At 37.6% G+C, this 20,185-nt stretch overlaps 1 protein-coding gene across 4 annotated transcripts in view; it reads right to left on the reverse strand.

Annotated features, from left to right (window-relative positions):
• HEATR5A (HEAT repeat containing 5A) overlaps positions 1-20,185 on the reverse strand; it is a 78,171-nt gene that overhangs the window by 5,223 nt on the left and 52,763 nt on the right. For 3 of the 4 annotated variants that reach the window (XM_037396148.1, XM_037396149.1, XM_037396151.1), the window contains 13 exons: positions 19,564-19,733; positions 16,565-16,591; positions 14,530-14,668; positions 13,266-13,445; positions 12,158-12,397; positions 11,249-11,430; positions 9,475-9,543; positions 8,864-9,043; positions 6,599-6,833; positions 5,888-6,136; positions 4,092-4,219; positions 2,998-3,145; positions 2,031-2,303 (listed from right to left, as the gene is read on the reverse strand). In XM_037396148.1, coding sequence (XP_037252045.1) covers positions 2,031-2,303; positions 2,998-3,145; positions 4,092-4,219; positions 5,888-6,136; positions 6,599-6,833; positions 8,864-9,043; positions 9,475-9,543; positions 11,249-11,430; positions 12,158-12,397; positions 13,266-13,445; positions 14,530-14,668; positions 16,565-16,591; positions 19,564-19,733 — 2,220 coding nt within the window. The remainder of the gene's footprint in view (positions 1-2,030; positions 2,304-2,997; positions 3,146-4,091; positions 4,220-5,887; positions 6,137-6,598; positions 6,834-8,863; positions 9,044-9,474; positions 9,544-11,248; positions 11,431-12,157; positions 12,398-13,265; positions 13,446-14,529; positions 14,669-16,564; positions 16,592-19,563; positions 19,734-20,185) is intronic. The other variant, XM_037396150.1, reaches the window with a different exon arrangement.

Here is a 20,185-nt window from a genome sequence, read left to right on the forward strand (position 1 = left end):
GAGAAAAGGAAGAAGAGAAAGATCAGAGCCACTGAGGAGCAGAAGAAGAGAAGCTATAGAAGTATACAAAGTACTGAATAGTAGAAAGCAATTTATGAGCATCTAAGCATATTTTTCAATGAAAATAATACAGTAAAGGAAATTAACAGGGGGTAATTTCAAAACTAGTTAAAAGCAAATACTTCTAGCAGATGTATAGTCAGCCAAGGATGTCACTGCTCCAGAAAATCACTAACGTCAAGAATTTAGTAAGATTAAGAAGAAGAGGATCCCAGACTAAAAATGCATAACAAAAATTCCTAGAATTATAATGAAAAACTCTAATAAATATTTTGGAAAAGAGGAGACCTAAGGAGAGAAGCAGATTGCCCCACAGCCTACTGAACAGATCTTCAGCTCTCCCTGAGAATCTGATAGTTGATCTGTCAGAATAAAAGACTATTAAAAAAAATATATTAAAAAAAAATCACAGGAATAGCTTGGCATAGCAGTTTTACATATTCTTATATCTTTGAATCTAATACAGAATTCTGCACATATTGGAGACAATCTAGATACCTGCATATTTACCTATTGCTCCTATCTTAAGTTCTGATTCAGCAAAGCACAGAGTTAAACATACGGCTTAATATGCTTATGTCCTCCTCTAATCAGCAAAATGCTTATGTTCTTAAGATTTTAATATACTGAAGTTCATGAGAGACCTGTTGAATAATGAGGATCTCTGACATATCCGTAAGTCTTTTCTGAACCTGAGGACACCTACCGTCTATTTTTAAACAGCCTAGTCTCTGAAAATCGACTATTGGAATTCAGTAGGAAATGGAGTTCATGAGCATCATTTATTTGAAAATTTTACTAGGCCTACACATCATGAGAGGTGCCTGAAGTAAGAGACATGGTAGTCATAGGACTATAACTGCAGTTACCTACTAAAGGGGAAAAATGATGCAATTCCACATAGGAATTATCTTCTCTTTGATTATGAGAGTTAGCTTGGAGATGCTTCCTTATTCAACTGACAGCATAAGCAAGCCTAAACGCCTCATTTTAGCCACCTGACTTAAATGCTTTGGTTCCCTAGTGTAAACATCCCATCTGGTCTGATCCTGCAAGCTGTTAGTTTGTAGAGTAACTTGAACAGCTGAAGACAATAACAACTACAGGGAGAAAAGAAAAATCACAGATTATTTTTTATACAAGACAGTTGCCCTTAGATTTAAGTGATGTTGTTTGTTCCCTTTTGCTTTGAACTGAAAAATAATGAGCTGCAGATGGAAAAGAGAAATCATATCACCACCCTACAATGATAGCAAGAACTACCTACTATTCCATTAAAGGATGCTACCCCCCGAAGAAGAATCTTGTAACAAAGAACAAATTAAGAAAAACGAAGAAATTTCCAGGGCTGGTAAATGCAAAAATTTGCATGAGGCGTAACACAGTTACCTAAGGTGGGAACAGAGGAGCAGGGTGGAAATAGTTTATAGGTGTGGCTGTAACAGCACTGAAAGATCGTATGTATGAATATGGTATTGGGGGGTGGGGAACCATCTTAAAGTTTGGAGTGAATCAAAAATGAATCATGGGTAAAAGTCAACTATTCTGAGAAATCAACCCTAACTCCTTACAGTGGTTTCCTAATGTTCAATGACAGCTTTTAGTCAAAGCTAACATGACACATTTCCCTTTTAAATTTAATTTGTATCTGCATTATAAATTCCAGAACAGACAAGCCAAGTACAATATAATCATGTAGCTATTGTACACTTGCCTGTATAAAATGAATCTATTAATTGCGCTGCTGCATGTGGGAGGAAAAAAAAAAACTACTCCTTTAATTGCTTCAGGTTTGTAACTTGTTTTGTAATCTGACAGTCAAAAAAATAATTAGAACCGGAAATTTGCACAAGCAAATCAACAAAACTTGCTGCCAGATTTATCTAGATCAAAAAATCAGGTAATAACAAGGGAGCTCGGAAGAGCCCAATATTCTTTCATTAATCTTTTCCTGTGATGAAACAGCATACCTTCAGGAGAGCAGATTGCAGGAACATCAGAGAGAATAACTAATGCTGCTGCTACTAGTCTACTTCCATCTTCTGACAATAGCAGATGTTTCCCAGATTGAACTGCAGGGCTACAAGTTAATTTAGGGTTGAGCTGGGGAAGCTGTCTGACAAGAATACAAACACACAACTCCAGTGTTGCGAAGACTAATGATTTCCCAGGCACCAGTCCTCCTGTGTCTTTGCCTTCTCCAAATTCTGGCAACGTTTCCTTTTCTGCAGCGCCATCATCAACTGAAACCAAAAGAAGAAATATGGCAGAAATCTGCATGCTGTACCTTGTTTCCAAAAAGTTTACTTCTTAAGACTGCTTCATCACGATGTGACAACCTTGATACATATATGTGCATGCATATGTATTCAAAGACCTGGCAAACGTCCACCCTTCTGAATAAACCAAGTACGCACTGACTGTCAAAAGGCAAAAACGTGTGCAGTAGATTTAGACATACAACATGCTGAGGCACCATGCCAGTGATGTCACCTGATCTAAGTGCTTTGATTCTACTCCCAGTTACTCTCTTTCAGAAAATGAACTTTAGGAAGTTACAATCAGAGTACCTAGTGGAGCCTGGCTTGTAACAGCTGTGTGGGCTGACTCTCTCCATTGCTCTACTGCAGCTGATCCCAGTTTTTCACTAAGACTCCTCCCTCCCTAACATCACATGGGACTATCCCAGCTGCAATTTCTCCAGTTTCCTTCCTCACTCATGCCCTCTAGTCAACACCAAAGCCACTGGCTACCCATCATACCACCCCGGTTTCTTTTGTCAGGCGTCTGGACTGACTTAAGTAAACCAGGATTAGTCATCAACTGTGAAACGCTTCAATGAAGATGCATCTTGGAAAATCACCTTCAGGAACCCAATTTTCCAAGAATTGCTTTAACCCTAATAACGCGTATTCAACATCTCATACATTACTGTACCTTCTGCACTTCTCCGCTTTTCCTTCACGTGTTCCTGAGCTGCAAAAAGAATCAGCTGAACCACTTCAAGGGCAGCTAGCTGAATATCAGGTGATTCTCTGGTCAGTATAAGTCGATGCAAAACGTTCAGCAGCTCTACACCCAACTCCTACAGTAAGAAAAATGCTCAATATATCCCCATTTTATGCAGGAATTTTAGAAACTTGTTAATACTTGTAAAAGCCAACAGTATTACTCTTATTAACATAAGAAACACAGTATAACTGATACAATCACAGGAGTTGGTGTTTTCTTCAACATGCAGCTCCTAGCTCCAAGTAGCAGCAGTCCTCCTCAACTCTTCCAACAGAATAGCAAACATGGTAATTTAGAGATAAGGCACTTAATACTACAAAAAAACCACCCCAAGTAATCTCTTATCTTATGGTTTTTCAACTCTTGAAGGTGGGGATGCTACATTGTTTCCCTCCTACAGTACATGCATTTCCTTGGAGAGATCACCAGGAGTCAGCAGAACTTTGGCATGTCCACAGGCACACAGCTCCTTTTGCTGTGTTAGACAATTGCATGGCACACAGAATAGTACAGAGTTTCAAGACAAAAAAAACCAAGGAAACATGGAAGTTACTACTTCTTTTTAGGATCACTGGTGTGTTGCAGGTTTTTTTTTTGTTTTGGTTGCAGGTTTTTTTTTTAGCTTTGCCTTTTTTTTTTTTTAAATACCACTGCTTTTGTCCAGTTTCCTTTTATCATCTTCAATATTTATAACAGAATTAAATGAACTGTCCCTTGGAAGAAAGAGTAAGAGAACTTGTTTTTCCTGGAATTCTGTCTTTACCCAGCTCTCACCCTACCCACCCAATTACTCCTTCCTCACAAGACGTCCTGAAGTTCTTTGCCCCTCATTGACTTCTTACAGGTTCCATGTTGTGATCTTTTTCTCTCCTCCCTCTACAGCTTTGGATTTTGGTAAAGCATATAATTCACCTACTATTTATGTGCTGAAGATTCCTGGATATACAACAGAGTAGAGATACTCTTCAAACTAAAATTATGCCTTAACTCTGGGGGCCTTTTGATCATTAAGACATTACCTGATCACCACCTATTTTAGACCTTGGCCAGGGAACATCGAAGAGTGCCTGCAGGGCATGTAAACAGGCAATAATGTTTTCCATTGCTGCATCTGACCGAGGAGAGCAGAGAAATTCCACGCTAATTCCTGTAAGCACCAGAAGAAAAAACCCACATGTGCTTGAAATTTTAAGAAGTAATTTTGTCAATTACTAAGTAGTCTAACAGCAAGTTTAGCAATCACAGAAATAGCATGTACATCTTATATTAAGTGAATTCATTTCCTGTTGCTAATATTGTGGGGCAAGAACTCTATTTCCCTCAAAACAATGAAAGAACTTGAGCTTCTAGACAGTATAAGACATGATTATACTGGCTATTAATATAAATAAATAAAAACAACCAGATCAATTTCTTGACAGAACACTGAATTCTTAGGTCCAATGGATAGGCAGACAATTCATAATGAGTATATAGCAGAATATTTGCCTAATCACACTGATTTATGTAATAGAAGGAAATAATGGAGAAGGTAGTAATAGTTCGTAAACTCAAAGACTTAGGTTTTATGTTCCTATTTTACAAAAATGCTGAAGATCACAGCTACCACAATAGGATCACCAGCAATAAGTATATTACATGAAGCCTAAGCTTGCAAATCCTAGGGCAGACAGAAACAATCACTTTTTTTCTCAGCTTTCAGGATTCTTCAGATGACATTTTATGACACTGGAGATAAACTCCATATAAACCATGACCCATAGTCTCATCCCAGTTGTACAGCTGTAATTCCAAAATGTGTGATGACTTGGGAAACTGATCAATGTACACTAAAGAACAGCGGTGCAACAGGAAGTGTCCATGCTTTATAAAGTTTTTTCAGTTTCTTTGTAGGAAGTGAAAAGTTCTGAGCAAGTAGAATACGCTCAAAAGCAGAATAAACAAGCCAGGTGTCCATGGTAAAGCATATGAAATTTGAAGCACTAATCCAGTAGTATGAGAAGCAGGGGAAACGAGCAGCTTTGTATGAGAGGTCTCACTTTTAACTGAGGGAGCAACAGAGTTCAAAAGGAAGCTGGCTCTGTGCAGGAAGACTGGGATTTAAAAGAAGCCATACACATCTGGGTCATACAAACCCATTCCAAAAAGGGATTGCAAAAGAAGGATACAAAAGAGAGACCAAAGAAAAAAAATACAACCAGAAATGTCTAATTGTGTAAATTAAGAGAACTGGGACTGAATTCAACTGCCTGGTTAGCCTCTGCAGTATCAGAGGCTTTAACAGAGCTTTATGTTAACTTAAGGAAACACTTTTTTACCGTGAGGGTGACTGCACACTGGCACAGGTTGCCCAGAGAGGCTGTGGAGTCTCCATCCATGGAGATACTCAAAACCCTCTTGACATGGTCCTGGGCAACAGGCTTTAGATGGCCCTGCTTGAGCAAGGAGGGAGTGGACAGGATGACATCCACAAATCCCTTCCAACCTACACACTACTCTGTGATGTAAAACTGTGCTTCAGTGACGCTAAACCGTACACTGTAGTGCTACAACTGTGATAAAATCTACCCTTACACATGCATGTTTATGAGAAGAGCACTAAGCACTTGTTTAGGGCTTGTTAAGCTCACACTGAGTGTTTTTTCTGCCACATTGGGAAAATGCTCTACAATATTCTCACTAGGACTTAAAATTCTTCTGACTGTATATTTTATCAAGAGATGCAAAACTCAGCAGTGCAGTTAAATGTGAATAATATTCTGTTAAAAATGACATTCTGGGTTACAGCATCTAGACAGATTACGCACTCACTAACCCAAGAGAAGATGAAATCTGTCAGTATTCACATCCTCAGGAGATTTCACCAAGGGCCTGGTAGAAGAATCTTGACACATTGTAGTTGGGGTGACAGGTCTAGAAAGATTAGTAAGTCCTTCGTCTGGATCAACAACGATGAAACCTGTGCTAGTAAGCCACAATGCTGTAGCATAAAGTATCAGTGCCCAGGAGTTGTAGTAATGAGGTCTGGCATTTTCAATAGTCTCTGCTGTATAGAAAGTACCACCTACAAGAAGAGAAGTTACAGTTTTAAGGATATCATTTATTTTCAGTCTTTATCTTTAGATAGGTACACTGTAGAGGAATGAAGGCAGTGGGTTGGTTGGCATTGATGATGTGCACCTGTGGCCTTGCCTCAGCGGCAGTGAGTTGATTGACATGGACGATGTGCAGCTGTAGCTCATTCCCACTAAGTGGTTAAATAGCCCTGAGGATTGTGGGAGAGGTCAGATGAAGGAGGGACAGTGTGGTCTGACCTCTGGAGGAAAGAGAAACAGCACAGACAGTAGAATCTGGCTGATGGTAAAGCCTTGTTGCAGCCTACTAGTTTGTTTGTGCTGCAACAGTACGCAATTGTGCGTCTTCTCTATACAATTCAACTTTACTGTGATCTTAATACAAGTCAGCCAGGACATAGTGATGTGCACTTACAAGTAACTTATGAAAATACATTGATTTGCCTTCTTACCTTCAGTAGGTAGCTGCGATGCATACTCTGAAGGTAAAGTTAAGAGCGCAAAATCCTGAAGTGCAGCAAGCCAGAGCTTGCTCAGTGTTCCAAGATCTGCCTGTACCAGGTCCAGAAGTCCACCAGCTGAAGATGTTACATCTCTGTAGCTTTCTTCTGCAGAGTTTGCGACTTTTAAACAGTGACTGTGTGCATCACTTGGATTTTTCTGCTTTTCAACAGCAACTATGTAAACCTGTTCATATATTTGGAGAGAGTTTACAAATATTAATACTTGGAAAACTACTGTGATGATTAGCATGACTGCCTGTTGAGTGGGCATGAGGTTTCATAAAATCTATTCCTTTGTTAAGCCCAGCAGGCATGGGTGAACAAGCACTTATTTTCTAAACCTTCTGAATCCAGCCCCCCAGCTAATCTTGATACATGAGTCCCAATAAAGGGAAACCTACTAAAATTCCTAAACATCGCTACAGTTAACTTCCCTGCTCTTAAAAATTAATATATTACTTGTGCAGCTTCAGCTTCCAACCATCAAACACTGTTGCAGTTATAGCTACAAGACTGAAGAACTTATCAAATAATATACCTATAATCATGATCCTGAAACCATAGTCAAATCATTCCTAAATCTTCTTTTAACTGAAATGACATATTGCACTTGCAACCAACTTCTCAAAATTATGTATTGCCCTGTGGGCAGTAAAGGACAAAGTACAGTTTTGCACCATTTGCAAACTTTGGGTGTTACCATCAATAGGGTAGCTTCAACAGGACAAGGTTAATTTCCCCAGCTGCTTCTCTAGTTATCGAAAAAAGAAGGCTTGAGAATGTTGCAGACCAGCAGCCCTCTTTTGTCTCTCCAAAGCGTCCCTGGAGGAAGCTCTTCTCCTCAACCATAAAGGAGACATAGGAGCCCAGTTCAACTAATCTAAAGTGAGCTTTTGTGAGTATGTCTCCTGCAATTATGATTCCTGTTATCTTTTTTGAGTTTGCTAGTTGTACTGGGTTGACCCAGGCCAGCAACTAAGCACCCACCAAGTCCCTCTCTCACTCCTCCCTGCAACAGGATGGAAGAATTCCTTCGAATTCTGGAAAGAAGAAATAATTAAGATCTTAACTATGAAGGAACCATTTAGGGCTTAAGTGAAATATTTGTAAATTACAGGTCACAAGAACTTATTCCCAGTTTACTTTGTCATAGTTTCTCACATTTGAGGTCCAGTAGGAAGTTATATAGAATTTGCTTTGAAGACTGCTCTTAATTATAGACTGGAACAACCTACAGATCTTCACTTCTTATAGCTGAGCCTCATACCTCGTCTGAATTTTGTCTCAGCTTCTGGCCAGTGATAAGTTGTTACCATATGCCACTAAAAACCTTTTCTCCACACCATAATTTTAAACCGATCACAGCACCTTATCTTTTCCTGAATAAAGAGACTAATCTACCTAAATCTCTCAGTGTAAGCATGTTTTTGAGATTTTTATTCTGACTTGGTAGCTTTTCTGCAACGGCTTTCCTATTTTGCCAATATCCTTTCTCAAGTACAGACACCAGAGGTTGGTATGTTTTTCTAAAAATGTTCAAATAAAATCTGTTGCCTGCTTTCTCCTTCAAAAGAGCTCCCTGGATATACACAGAAATATCATATTAACTACACAACATGCTCATATTTAGCTGGTTATCGACCATCAGCATCCAAGGTCAATATCAGTGCTTTTTAAGGCACATCTTCTAGAGATTATGTACATTGTTCAAATTTTTGACTTTTTAATATCTAATCTTTTAGCTACATGTATTAAAACAGGCATTCATGTGCGTTGACTTTAAGACAGTTAGGCAATGCAGCACTGAACTGACATTGTTAACTTAAAAGAACTACCTGTAAGAAATGAAATGCAGATAGACAATAAGAAAAATTACACCTATTTAAAATGACACATTCAGTGGACCATCACCACAGCCATTTATACCATGGCAATTTAAAATGAATACTGAAATACTGAACATATTAAAAAAAATTGTATTTAAGTACTAGACATTTCTTAACGTATAGTGAAATACAAAGTTTAAGTAGCAGTGCTTTTGTCAAGTTTACAAAGTTTCATGTACTGTTTAGAGGCAGCGAAGTAAAGCAAAGGACCAGCAACTTCTATTTAACAAAGCATGTAAGAAATTCTTGAAATCATTCTGTCTGAAAGGTTCTAACCCACCTACCAGCTATCAAGACTATAATTACATAAACTAACTGTTACACTAACCTCTGCCCAAGCCTTAAGCACAGCCAGGATCTCCATAGTTGAGGTGCTTTCATTATATTGTTGACTTTGTGCTTCTTTACCAGCCTGCACTTTGATCAGAGAGGATACAAGCAACTGGTGAACCCTTCGAAGATCATTAAGATCACTCACTACACCACTTGCTATCCAGGCACTGCAGACCTAGTGTTGTAAAAAAGAAACAGTAAGAAACAAGAGCCAAACACCACTGGATACACTTTTCTTCCACCTGTAAAATTACGGAAACCAGATTTAATTTCTACTGACATACGGTTACTCTCAGATAATAATCAATGTCAACTGACATTAAAGTTGTACATAAGTAATAAAAGCCAAAAATATTAGAGGGATGTCATAAGTAACAGCCGAAGTATCAACTGCTACAAAGTTTCCTAAACAAAGTTTCCTAAAAGATTTTGAAGTACATAAAATCTTCAGTTGTTACAGTACAGAAGTAACATGGATGACATTATTTTGTGTGCACTGAGGATCTGAGGCTAGATGATTCGTTTCTTTTTTCTTGTGTGGCCTATCAAGCAAAAAGAAAATTTCAGAGTGTCTGTTACCTAAGACTTCTGACTTTTAACACTTGCCTGACATGCTTTTGCTGTGACATCAGGAGGAGTTTCGGGAGCAAAGGCAGGCCTAAGCGCTGCTCCAACCTAAAGAGAAGTTAAACAGTATTTAACACATATTAATACAATTAACTAAATGGTTATTTTTCATCAGCAGGCCTTGTTGCTGTTTTCCTTTATAAAGCAGTATCCTTTCATTTTTCCACAGACTGTTTCAGTGAGGTTAAAGAGCAGGGAGACAGCTGCAGTCACACTTCTATTGTTCTGTTTTGCTTACACTGAAGATGTGGTTCTCTTTGAGAGGGGTCTTCAAAGTTGATCCTATTCTTTGCACAGTCAAAAACTGAAAAAGAAACCTCTTCTTTCCTGAACTCTTGACTTGATGAGTAGCCCTCAAAAGAAAAAACAATGTTCCAAGCCATGGAAGACTTGTGTGACACCTAACGAATGCCATCTGTTTACTCAGAAACAAACAGCTGAAGTTGGTCAACTTTGCAAAGTGAAAGAAGGGGAGAGAACAAACCCCATTCACCTAATAAAGAACACACAAACATACACTTAGCAGGTTGCAGAGATTTTACCTACTTACACTGTTGAAAGCTATTTCACTAAAGGCTAATGAAAATTTCCCTTGCTGCTTTAGCTGGTATCAAAAAAACCCAGACTTAAGTTTGATGCTTTTTGGGATGAAAGTACAAAGTGTAGTACAAGTACTACAAATAAGTGAAAATGAGGTTGTTTTAATGACAAGTAAAGACCCCCTAAAGCTCAGACTTCATTAAAGGAACTTCTGAACAGGGTTTCAGGAAACCATTACTTAAGTCTGGAAAAATTTCTATCCATCTATTTCTGGTTATTGTTATGGAAAAAAAAATGGACAAGAAAAAGACTAGATATTTAACTGCTTCACATCTCTTCAACTTCTTTGCAACAGCTGATAAGATCTATGCATAGTATTACCAGAAACACTTTAAGAGCAGGAAAGGTTAAAAGAACTATTAGCTCTACTTGCGACCTGCTTGATGGTTTTGGACAGAAAGGACAGATGGTCTATTTTTTTTTCCCCTTAGTAGTTCCAGTCTAGATGTCCTTTCCTACAAAGAAGTGCCAGTAGAATAGAATTCTAATGGCAAAAGCAAGATCAAAGTGGGTTAGTATGTCTCCAAGGTCAGGGTCTCTTGATTTCTATGACAGAAAGTGATCTGACTTATTCAATGCCTGCTAGAAATCAAAGAATGGGAGCCAGATGAGGCTTAACACAGCTGCCTGTCATATTTAACACAAGTGCAGTCTGGAATGCAAAATGTTCAGAACATTGTTTCTCTAAGTTTCAACCAAGACTTAAATTAAATAAACCTTGTGAGCACAAGCCATGCTTTTACCTCCTCTAGCTTAGTTATTGACCAAGATCTCCTAGCGTGATCTCTGGTACACAAAGGCTACTTCCTTGTAAGCAGAGTTTTAAATCACAGCTGTCCCTAATATTTCTTGCAATACTTCCACACTTTGAAACCAATGCTTTAAAAAAACCCCCAATGTTCTGGTTTGGTTTTGCTGTATTTGAATAGGAAAGAGGAAAAACTGTTCAAAAAATGAAAAAAATCTGGGGCTAAAACATTACATGCCAATTGAAAAGATAACTTCCTTAGAAAGCAAATCCAAAGAAATTAGTAATAGTTTCAGTAACAAACTAATTGAAAGAAAACTCTATCACTAGGCACTGCAAAAAACAAATCTCTTTCAGTGATTAGCTGTAACTCTAAACATTTCTGTTATCAGCAATGGTGCTTACATTGGCTTGATATTGCTCCAGAATTACATGACCTGGAAACTCTGGTTCTGGAACAGCTGCAAACTTTCGAACAACAATTTGCAATGTTTGAAGCCCAGAAAGACGAAGCTGATCACTGTGATCTGTGGCAGCCATAAAAGCCATACGGATCAAGTCTGCTAAATGCAATACCAAAAAGTCATCTGAAGAGAAAACAGAAATTAAAAAATAAAATAGTTTTATTAAATTTAGATTTAAACATAATATATTTTATAAGACTGCTCCCAACATTTTCAAAACGCGTATTTTACATTTTTCCTTACCACATATACAGAATTCACTTAAGGCAGCTTACACATACAACAATCTTACTGGGACATCTTTTGTTAGCTGATCTGGACTCCCTTCCATTTGAACGTAAAAAAAAGGAAGTACTTAGAATAAAGCACAATTATCTTTATGTATAATGCTGATTTTAAAAAAAAATGTTTTGAGGAAAACACCTCCATACAAACACAGAGAGGTACTGGAAGTTGGCACTGTTTTTCTACTGGTAATTATGCAAATTGTGGAAACATAAAAAGTGGAGTTTTTAGTCAATCCTCCCAGATACCAAACTGTGATGTGATAGCTGGTGCCAACTATCACTTCTGATTGCCAGTGCTTAATACAGAAACAATAGCTTCCTATGCATATGCCATGGCACTACAATCAGGAAAGTGAGTGTAAATGCTGCAGTGATATGCCAATATTTTGGCAAATAAAAATTTATCTTCACCTTAATAAATACAGGCTTTAATCAGAGTAATGAAAGGTTTCAATGATTACAAACAACAAAGTTGTGATGAATTTCATTCCAATCCAAACAGCTAACATTTATTTTAAGCATACTTAGCATTCTGTGAAATTCTTTCAGTGCTTAACACATACCTCTTGAATCACGTTGTTTTCTTTCCTGAGCCAAAGTTACGTCAAAATGTGCACTGCCTGCATTTTCACACTGGCTTATAATTTTACAAACACACTCTGCAGCAAAAACTCTGGTAGACCATCGTGGGTTACTGAATGGATGGAACCTTTCATCGAGGTCAGATGTTAATACAGATGCATCGTCTGCTTTGGCAGCTTCCTCTTCTTGAGTGGTATCTACTGAAGCTACTGTATTGAAATCTGTATTTAGGACATGGGGGGGCAGAGGCGGGGGAGAAGAAATGTAATATTCTTTCTTAGTGTAACTGAAAACTACAGAAGAACTCATAAGGAAATCTCTTCAAAGTCCATCTCTAGCCTCCAACTCGCTATGAATCCCTCCAACCTTGGTGTCTTAAAAGTAAATGCCAGAACTGAAAATAAAATGTAACAAAACTATCTGCATTTGGCTGATATTACTTGCTGGAAGACAAAATCATTACCACAAAAGTAAATGAAGAACTGCAGTGGAAGAAAAAAACCCCTACTCTTCAAGTAAGTGTGACACATTAGAAACTGTTACCTTTCCAACTCAAAAAATCTAAATCCATAAAGTTTTCCTCCTGCGCTGCAGGCAGAAAAAGAAATTCTTCCCCTTCCCCCCCCCTCAAATACTTAGCACAGTAATTAATTTTCTCTGATCAGGATTTTCATTATGATATAGGAGGTCTGCATCATTCTGATTATTAATAGAAGAGAGGATCTGAATATTTTTCTTGTACATAACTGCACAGGACCCACAAGCTCAAATGTGTTCTGCATTTTCATTTCTGATATGGGAATAAGTTAACATTAGGATGAGAAATCAACAAGAATATGAACAGGCAAGACATACTAAAATGTTTACAAAAACTTGTTCAACAGCGAAAAGGCAATCAGAAGGGAGAAAGTCATATTCCTTCTGAAAGAACTAAATTAAAAAGGGTCCAATGTTTCAATAACAAGGACAACAATACAGTTCATAAATGTCAAACATTCAGGAAACAAGAATACTTTCCCGCAGTGACACACCGTACTGCTGCAGGCCTTATTGTCATCATGTTCTCAACTACAGCATATTAGGACTTACCAGCCGAGGCAGCAAGAACATCTTTACAAAGCTTCAACCAAAAAGAGAGCTTTTCAACTGCCATTGAAGTAAGCATGTGAGTCAGAATCTCTTTGATATCCTGGCACAATCTTTGATCCAATTCTTTGTCCAACAAGCCCAGCAATGCCCCCTCCAGGCCTATTTCTCTGATGTTAACATCTGCCAAGAACAAAGGTCCGTGAGCTGAACGCTGTACAGCACAGAACTGCAGGAATGACCACAGAAACCCCACTGAAGTTTGCACATGGAGTATCTTGTGAACAAACATTTAGCTCTGAAATACTTCTGAAATAATAGTATTAATAGCTTGAATACCATATCTAAGTCACCTGAGTACAAAATAAACAACAGGAAGTTACGCCAGGGGAAAAAAAGAAAAAAAAAAATCCTACTCTGAATTCCACAGCATCTGAGCTCCTGAAAAAAATTACTTGGACATCCAATTCTTCACACTGGCTCATAAGGTAGTTCTAAAGTTCTGTTTTATCTTGAAAGGGAAGTTAAAATTATTCCTCAACAAAGCTCAAAACCAAACACATGGAAATAATTTGTTAAATGAAAAATTTTTACTTGCCCAATATTAGCCATTATAAAAACCAGCCGTTTTACGAAATGGTGATAGCCCACCTTTTCTGAAAATTTCTAAATGAGCTTGAAAAGAAATCCAAAGTGAAATCATTTATTACAACTATCACCTCACAGGAAGGCACAAGAATATAAACTAGTAATCATACTCAGGCCTTTTAGCAAAAAATCCAAACCTTTAGTAAGTTAAAAATTCTAGGGACCCCAGCTAAGCATTACTTAACTAGTTCTCCAAAGAGGTTAACAGAAACTCTATTCAATAGATTGTGTACACCTTTCCTCAATGACAGATTTTTAGTTTAAGAAGAGATTTATGCGAGAAAATACAACTATGAATATGCATGTAAAATGCAGGGCTATAAAGCAGTTACTACAACAGCTACCGGCTAGATAGGCTTAGGTTTCTCTGGAACTCCACTTGCATTTTCTCATTTAGTGGCCGTTACTACCTACAGTATATGAAAAGCAGTAGTATCTTTATTTTATCACTAAGAAACAGTTTGGATGCTTCCATAATTTGGTACTACATAGAGAACTGAAGCAGAAAACCTTTTTGAGTGTCAAGAATATAGCAAAGTTTTCATAACCATAGCAGAGTATGTTTAAAATTCACTATCAGTGTATCGATCTCTTTGATCTCGAAACTTCAATACATTACCTGGAGTAAAATCTTCTCTGCTTTCTTTAACTAATGCAACAGCATATTCTGATACTTCAGCAGCTTCTCTTTGCACAAGCTGACGTAAGCAAGCTACCACTGCACGTCTCAACAGCAAGTACGAGCTGCAGAGATTCACCTGAAACACGTAAGAAGAAACAGTAAGATGGCTAACAAGCCTTACAGCAATGCCTCAGTAAGGCTGGTATTTCCTGAACAACTGCAGTTATGACAAATCTGTGAAGTTGCTAAGCATGTAATTGATGATTTTTTTGCTCAGCTTTTTTTTTGGTATTTGGGTTTTTTTGGTCTTTATATATATATATATAACCCCAGATGAAAGATTTTGTGACTCCTGTAATCAATTTTAACATATCAGTACTTTTAACATTTTTTTCTCCAAAGGTAACTTGTAAGACTGGTTTGGGGCTGGTTCCAACTCCTACCAATATCAGTAGCAAGACCCTATTAACTTCATGGACTACTGAACTGTGGTCTCCATGAACAATCACCTCCATTCTTTGACTACAGGGTATATATAATGGGCTTCAAATCTCAGTGTAAGAGAAGAATCTCTCAAATCATCCTCAGATGTAACTACAGAAATGCCAAATACAATAACCAAGGATGGGACAGTCAATCAGGCTTCAGTAAATTTGAACTCCATGCATGAAAGGAAGTTTATTAGAAAAGGCAAAGAGAACACTGTTGCGATTTCATCACAAAAAATACTATATACTCGGATTACATTAAAATACATTTTGGAGAAGGTGAGAGGAAGGGTGAGTTACTGGTGAACGTATCACACTGAGACAAGTCAGCTCTCCTGAGAAGTTGCTAGCAAAAAAAACTTCATAGCATCACCATATTTTAACACCACCATGCCAGTGTTTGGGTTTCATGCTGAAAAATACATGATTAACAGATTCATTACTACAGGAACAAGGAAAAACACTTAAAACACCCAAGACACAGCCTCAAGATTTTTTTATTAGTGAAGCTTTCTGATTTTTATTTGCTTGCTTTCAATTTTAAGAAAATTCTGAAAGGGATCCCAAAGATAGAATGAACCAGCTGTGTGGCCAAGCAACATGGCTACACCAATGTTTATGCAGCTTCTTTTAAATTAGGCTAAGATTATGATCAAAAAGGTTATTCTCTACAACTAAGCAATTGTGTACCCTTAGTTGTCACCATGCTTGGAATAGAAAGAGCTGAATGTCTGCTGCAGGGAAACCTTGCAGTAAGGTCATGCTCCTCATTTGCCAGCAACCGGTCAATATATGTTAGTCAAAATGACTAATGTATGTTAGTTAATATACAGTTAAAAAGAACAACTTAAGGACAGAAAAAGTAAGTGATACAGAATTTCAGCTTTGTTACGTTAACAAAACTAAGCTTTCTCTTCCGCATTTCTATGCATGCACATGAACCTACAATATCAGAATTACGTATTTAATATACACAAAGATACAGTCTCTACGTAATTCCTTGAAAAGAAACCTGACTCAATACGTATGTCTGCAAGATACCTTTAATTGAAAATTTAAAACCAAGTAAGGCTTTTAATGCAACATTTATGCAAGCAGGCTACACATTCTACTTCAAGTTGGACATGCAAAAATTCCGTGCTCATTTTTAACAGGGAAAAAGCAGAGGATCCAATTCAGGCTACTGAAAAATGCAAGACGCACATTTTTTCCTCTCTCTCATTCTCCCACATTCTAATCAGGGGACAGGACTAAATAACAGACACAAAATGCAAGCATCACATACAAACTGAAATGAACAAACAGTTCCCTTTCTGTGCTTAACACATTACAAACAAAATTAAGCCTCACTTAGCAGATAAATGAAAAGTATGTTTGCCATCTGCAGAAAGTTAGGAAGGGTCTGGTTAGGATGACAACCAAATGTGACTGGACATGCTAAAAGAAATTACATTAAGATGGTTAAAAGGAAAAGATAAAAGATGAAATAAAAAACACCACTGCAAACTTCGAAGGTTTAGCATTAACAAGGCACAGGGACCTACCAACACAGAATTATCCAACAAGATTTCCTGCACAAAAACAAATGACAAACCAGTCATGACAAAACCAAAATATAGATAGCACAGTGATACTAACCACACATGGAGACCGTTACATGTAAATTCAGCATATATTAAAATTCAGAACCTTATCTCAGACCTACCAAACCCCTAATTTGCTTAGTTCGTTTATCTTGTATTTAATGTTGAACAGACTTAAATTTCAAGCCAGCTGCACCTAAAATTAGTTCTTTAAGAGTACCAAGACAAAAGCACAGCAGTTATTGACATTGTATACTTACCATGTTTCATAGTATCTTTATCGTCTTGCAGCTGAAAACTGGCATTCACTACATAATAGGCTTACAGAGATAAGCTTTTAGAAGTCTGTGCTCACCTAAGTTAGCTTTAGTGCTAATGCCAAGAATTTAACTGACAGGATAAGCATTGCTGTTAGATGCAAAACCCCGTGAAAAAAAGATCAAATTGACAAACAAGGAATATTTTCAGAAGCTGAAGAAGAGAAGCTAGATAATGACAGACATATGTACACAAAAAAAAAAACCACAGCAACAAAGGAACAACCCAGTGAAGCTGCGTATCCACTGCCCGAGTCATGTTTTGTTGACAGTAGCATAGTGACAAACTGAACGGTCTAAACACTTTGGGGACCTGAACCATCTCATGCTCTAGAGGGTGGGATGACAGGTGAAGCCAGCTTGCAGCTGCTCACAGAAATTGTGCTGGCATGCCTAATGCTACATTTATTAGGAAAAGGAAAAGAAAATGTCTATTTTAGAATTTTAAAAAGGCAAGTCTGAAGACAGAAATTTTCTTTTTTTTTTGCCAAAGAAACCTTGGGCAAAAAGGGTACAGAGGGGAGTTGGTTTGCACATTTGTTTTCAGGATTTTATGAGTGAGAATTCATGTTTCTATGAACAGAAGGCGAAAAGGTCACTTATCTAACCCTGTTCTTTGCCTCTGCTGTTTTTCTGCCTTAAACAAAGAATGCAGTGGTGAATATCTGCAGTATCTAGTGCCCAGTTTTTATACTCTGCTCGCCCTTAGGACTTCAAAATGCACAGCAAAGAACAGTCACACCTTGTTCTCCACTTGCAGAAATTTAAACTCATGGAGAATGACTTGCTGAGGGTGACCTTGCAAGGCAACAACAGAGTGAAAAGCAGATTTCACGTACAACTCAATAGTTTATTCTGCTTCCCTAGCAAGATCGTGATTTAGTGGGTGGAAACTACACGGATGGATGGTGACTTTTACAAATGCAGAAGTCTGTTTGTGCAATGATCTTCTCACAGACCTGCAAAGCACATGCTCAAACCTTTCTTTATGACACTCTTGAGAAATGTATTGATGTTTACTGAATCATCAGTATCAGCAACACTGGCTGTAGTTCTGTAACAGGTTCCTGAGAATGACAAAAGTTCATTCATGTAAGGCCACTGACTTTGGTGGGCTCCCGCCCTGTGAAGCTCACAATTATTTCTGGCATACAGGTGAAGACACAAATGTGTACAGATGCACAAACACACACACACTCAAGCCATGAACCATGCTTCTTCTGAATTAAGTAGTTTGATATTATAAAGTTCATGAAGTACTGCATGAAGTACTTTGAGACAATTTGTAAGAACAATAAAAATCATTAATATCGTATAGACAACTTTATCACAACATCCTGTATTATTAGTAGGCACTTGCTGTTAGTTAAGAGACGTCATACTGTACATGGAAGCAGACTGTATGTGAACTTATATATGATCCCAAAGGCTAATACGTCCTCTGAGCAATGACTTCTTGTGATTTTATCAGTATAAGAAAAACTGTTTTACCCAGAGAAGTGAAAATCATAGCTACTATATGTTAAAAGAAAGAACACGTCGGACGAGTTCCAGTTCTACAACTAGTATATCCATGCCTAACACAACGTGGGACTGAAAAAGCTTCTCCTTCAATTTTTCCTGGCTCCCACAATCGTGTTTCTACTCAAACTGAATAAAGAGACATGGAAAGAATCTAAACTTTATACAAAATCAATATATAGTTACTATCAATATACAAGTGCTACCCAGGGGAAGATGTGAATGAGAACTGTTAAGACAGACAGGAGAGATTAACAAAAAAACCCACAACACTTTATTGTCTGTGGGTTGTTTCTCTCTTGTTTATGACAAGACTTGATGGTCTTTAAAAACAAAACCAACACCAAATCAACAAAATATCCCTAGCTAGCCGCTGAAAACCAGAAAAATATTTTTGCTTTCTTCATAGAACTAAGTACTTCAGAACAGCTGATATTCAAAGAAAGAGAGACTTTTGGGGGAAAAAAACAAACAAAAACTCCCAGCAAACAAACAACCCCCCATCTCTTTTGTAAAATAGAGCTGAAAAAGACTTTTATTTTTACTGAAGACCTAGTTTGACTGTTACTTATTTAAGTGTCAGAAGTTTTTATACTGACTGCCAAGAAGTCTGTACGCTGAAGCATTAGTGCTACAAGATTACAAAATAGATAATTTTACAATTTTTCGCCATCATGAAAAAACAAACCCCAACAAAACAATTCTCAGTAATTAGTACATACAGATTTTTTTTAATCAATCCTTCACATAAGACATAAAAAGCAGCAGAGGGGAAAAAACTGGTCAACATAAAATACCCGGTAAAAATCCAGCACAAAGTTCTAATGGATAGTATACCCTGCCAGACAACTGGCCTTAATAAGAGCAGCAGAATGTACCAGCAAGCAGCTCCAGAAGGCCAAGATTTCTACAGAATGTGCTCATCTTGTAAAGGGGAAGCAGAAACTGGGGAAAATACTGAAAAAAACCAGAGAATACTTGCCTGTAGGAGGATATGAAACACCTCACTCACCCCTATACAATAATCAGCTTTTCTGCTTAAAGACCTATCTGCATTTCTTAAGTGCTTCTGAACAAACTGTTTTAAAATACAAGGATATAGACAAATAAACATATACTCACACATAGGCAGCTTACAAGGCTAGACAAGTTGACATGTCGAGGAGCAAACATGTGAAGCTGCTGAAGGCAAGAGATGGCTTGAGCCTGAACAAGGCAGTCGGGATTATCCTGCATCACTGCACAGCCCAGGAGGCAGGAAGTTCTTAAGGCTGAAACTGATGTACTGCTGCCTATATTCAGAAGAAAAATGGTTTTTGTTTTCTGTTTTTAAGACATCATGTGTTTTTTTTCTCGAAACACGATAGCCTGTCTTTTTCTCAAGCCATCCATAACTCTCATTCTCTTGGATGAAAATTTCTGTATCTGTTATATTCTGGTATCAATGAGTAATGGTCACACTGCTCTCTGGAAATTTCAGTATCTAAAAGCTGATTTAGATGCAAATTTTAAATGTCTGCATCATAACTAAAACATAGACTCCTAACTCTTGAAATATGAATACTTCTGCTTTCATGCTAAATATAAGAATTTTCAGCCCAAGGCAAGGCTTGGAGAACCAGTTCAAACAAAGGAAAAGATGTCAAAAAGAGACACTATTTTTGGAAAACTAGCAGTCATGTCATCTTGACTGCATAAAGTCATGGCCTGTGAAATACTATCTTAAAACCAGGTGGGGCAAACT

Source organism: Falco rusticolus, chromosome 7 (genome assembly GCF_015220075.1).
Source record: "Falco rusticolus isolate bFalRus1 chromosome 7, bFalRus1.pri, whole genome shotgun sequence".
Taxonomy (NCBI): Eukaryota; Metazoa; Chordata; class Aves; order Falconiformes; family Falconidae; genus Falco; species Falco rusticolus.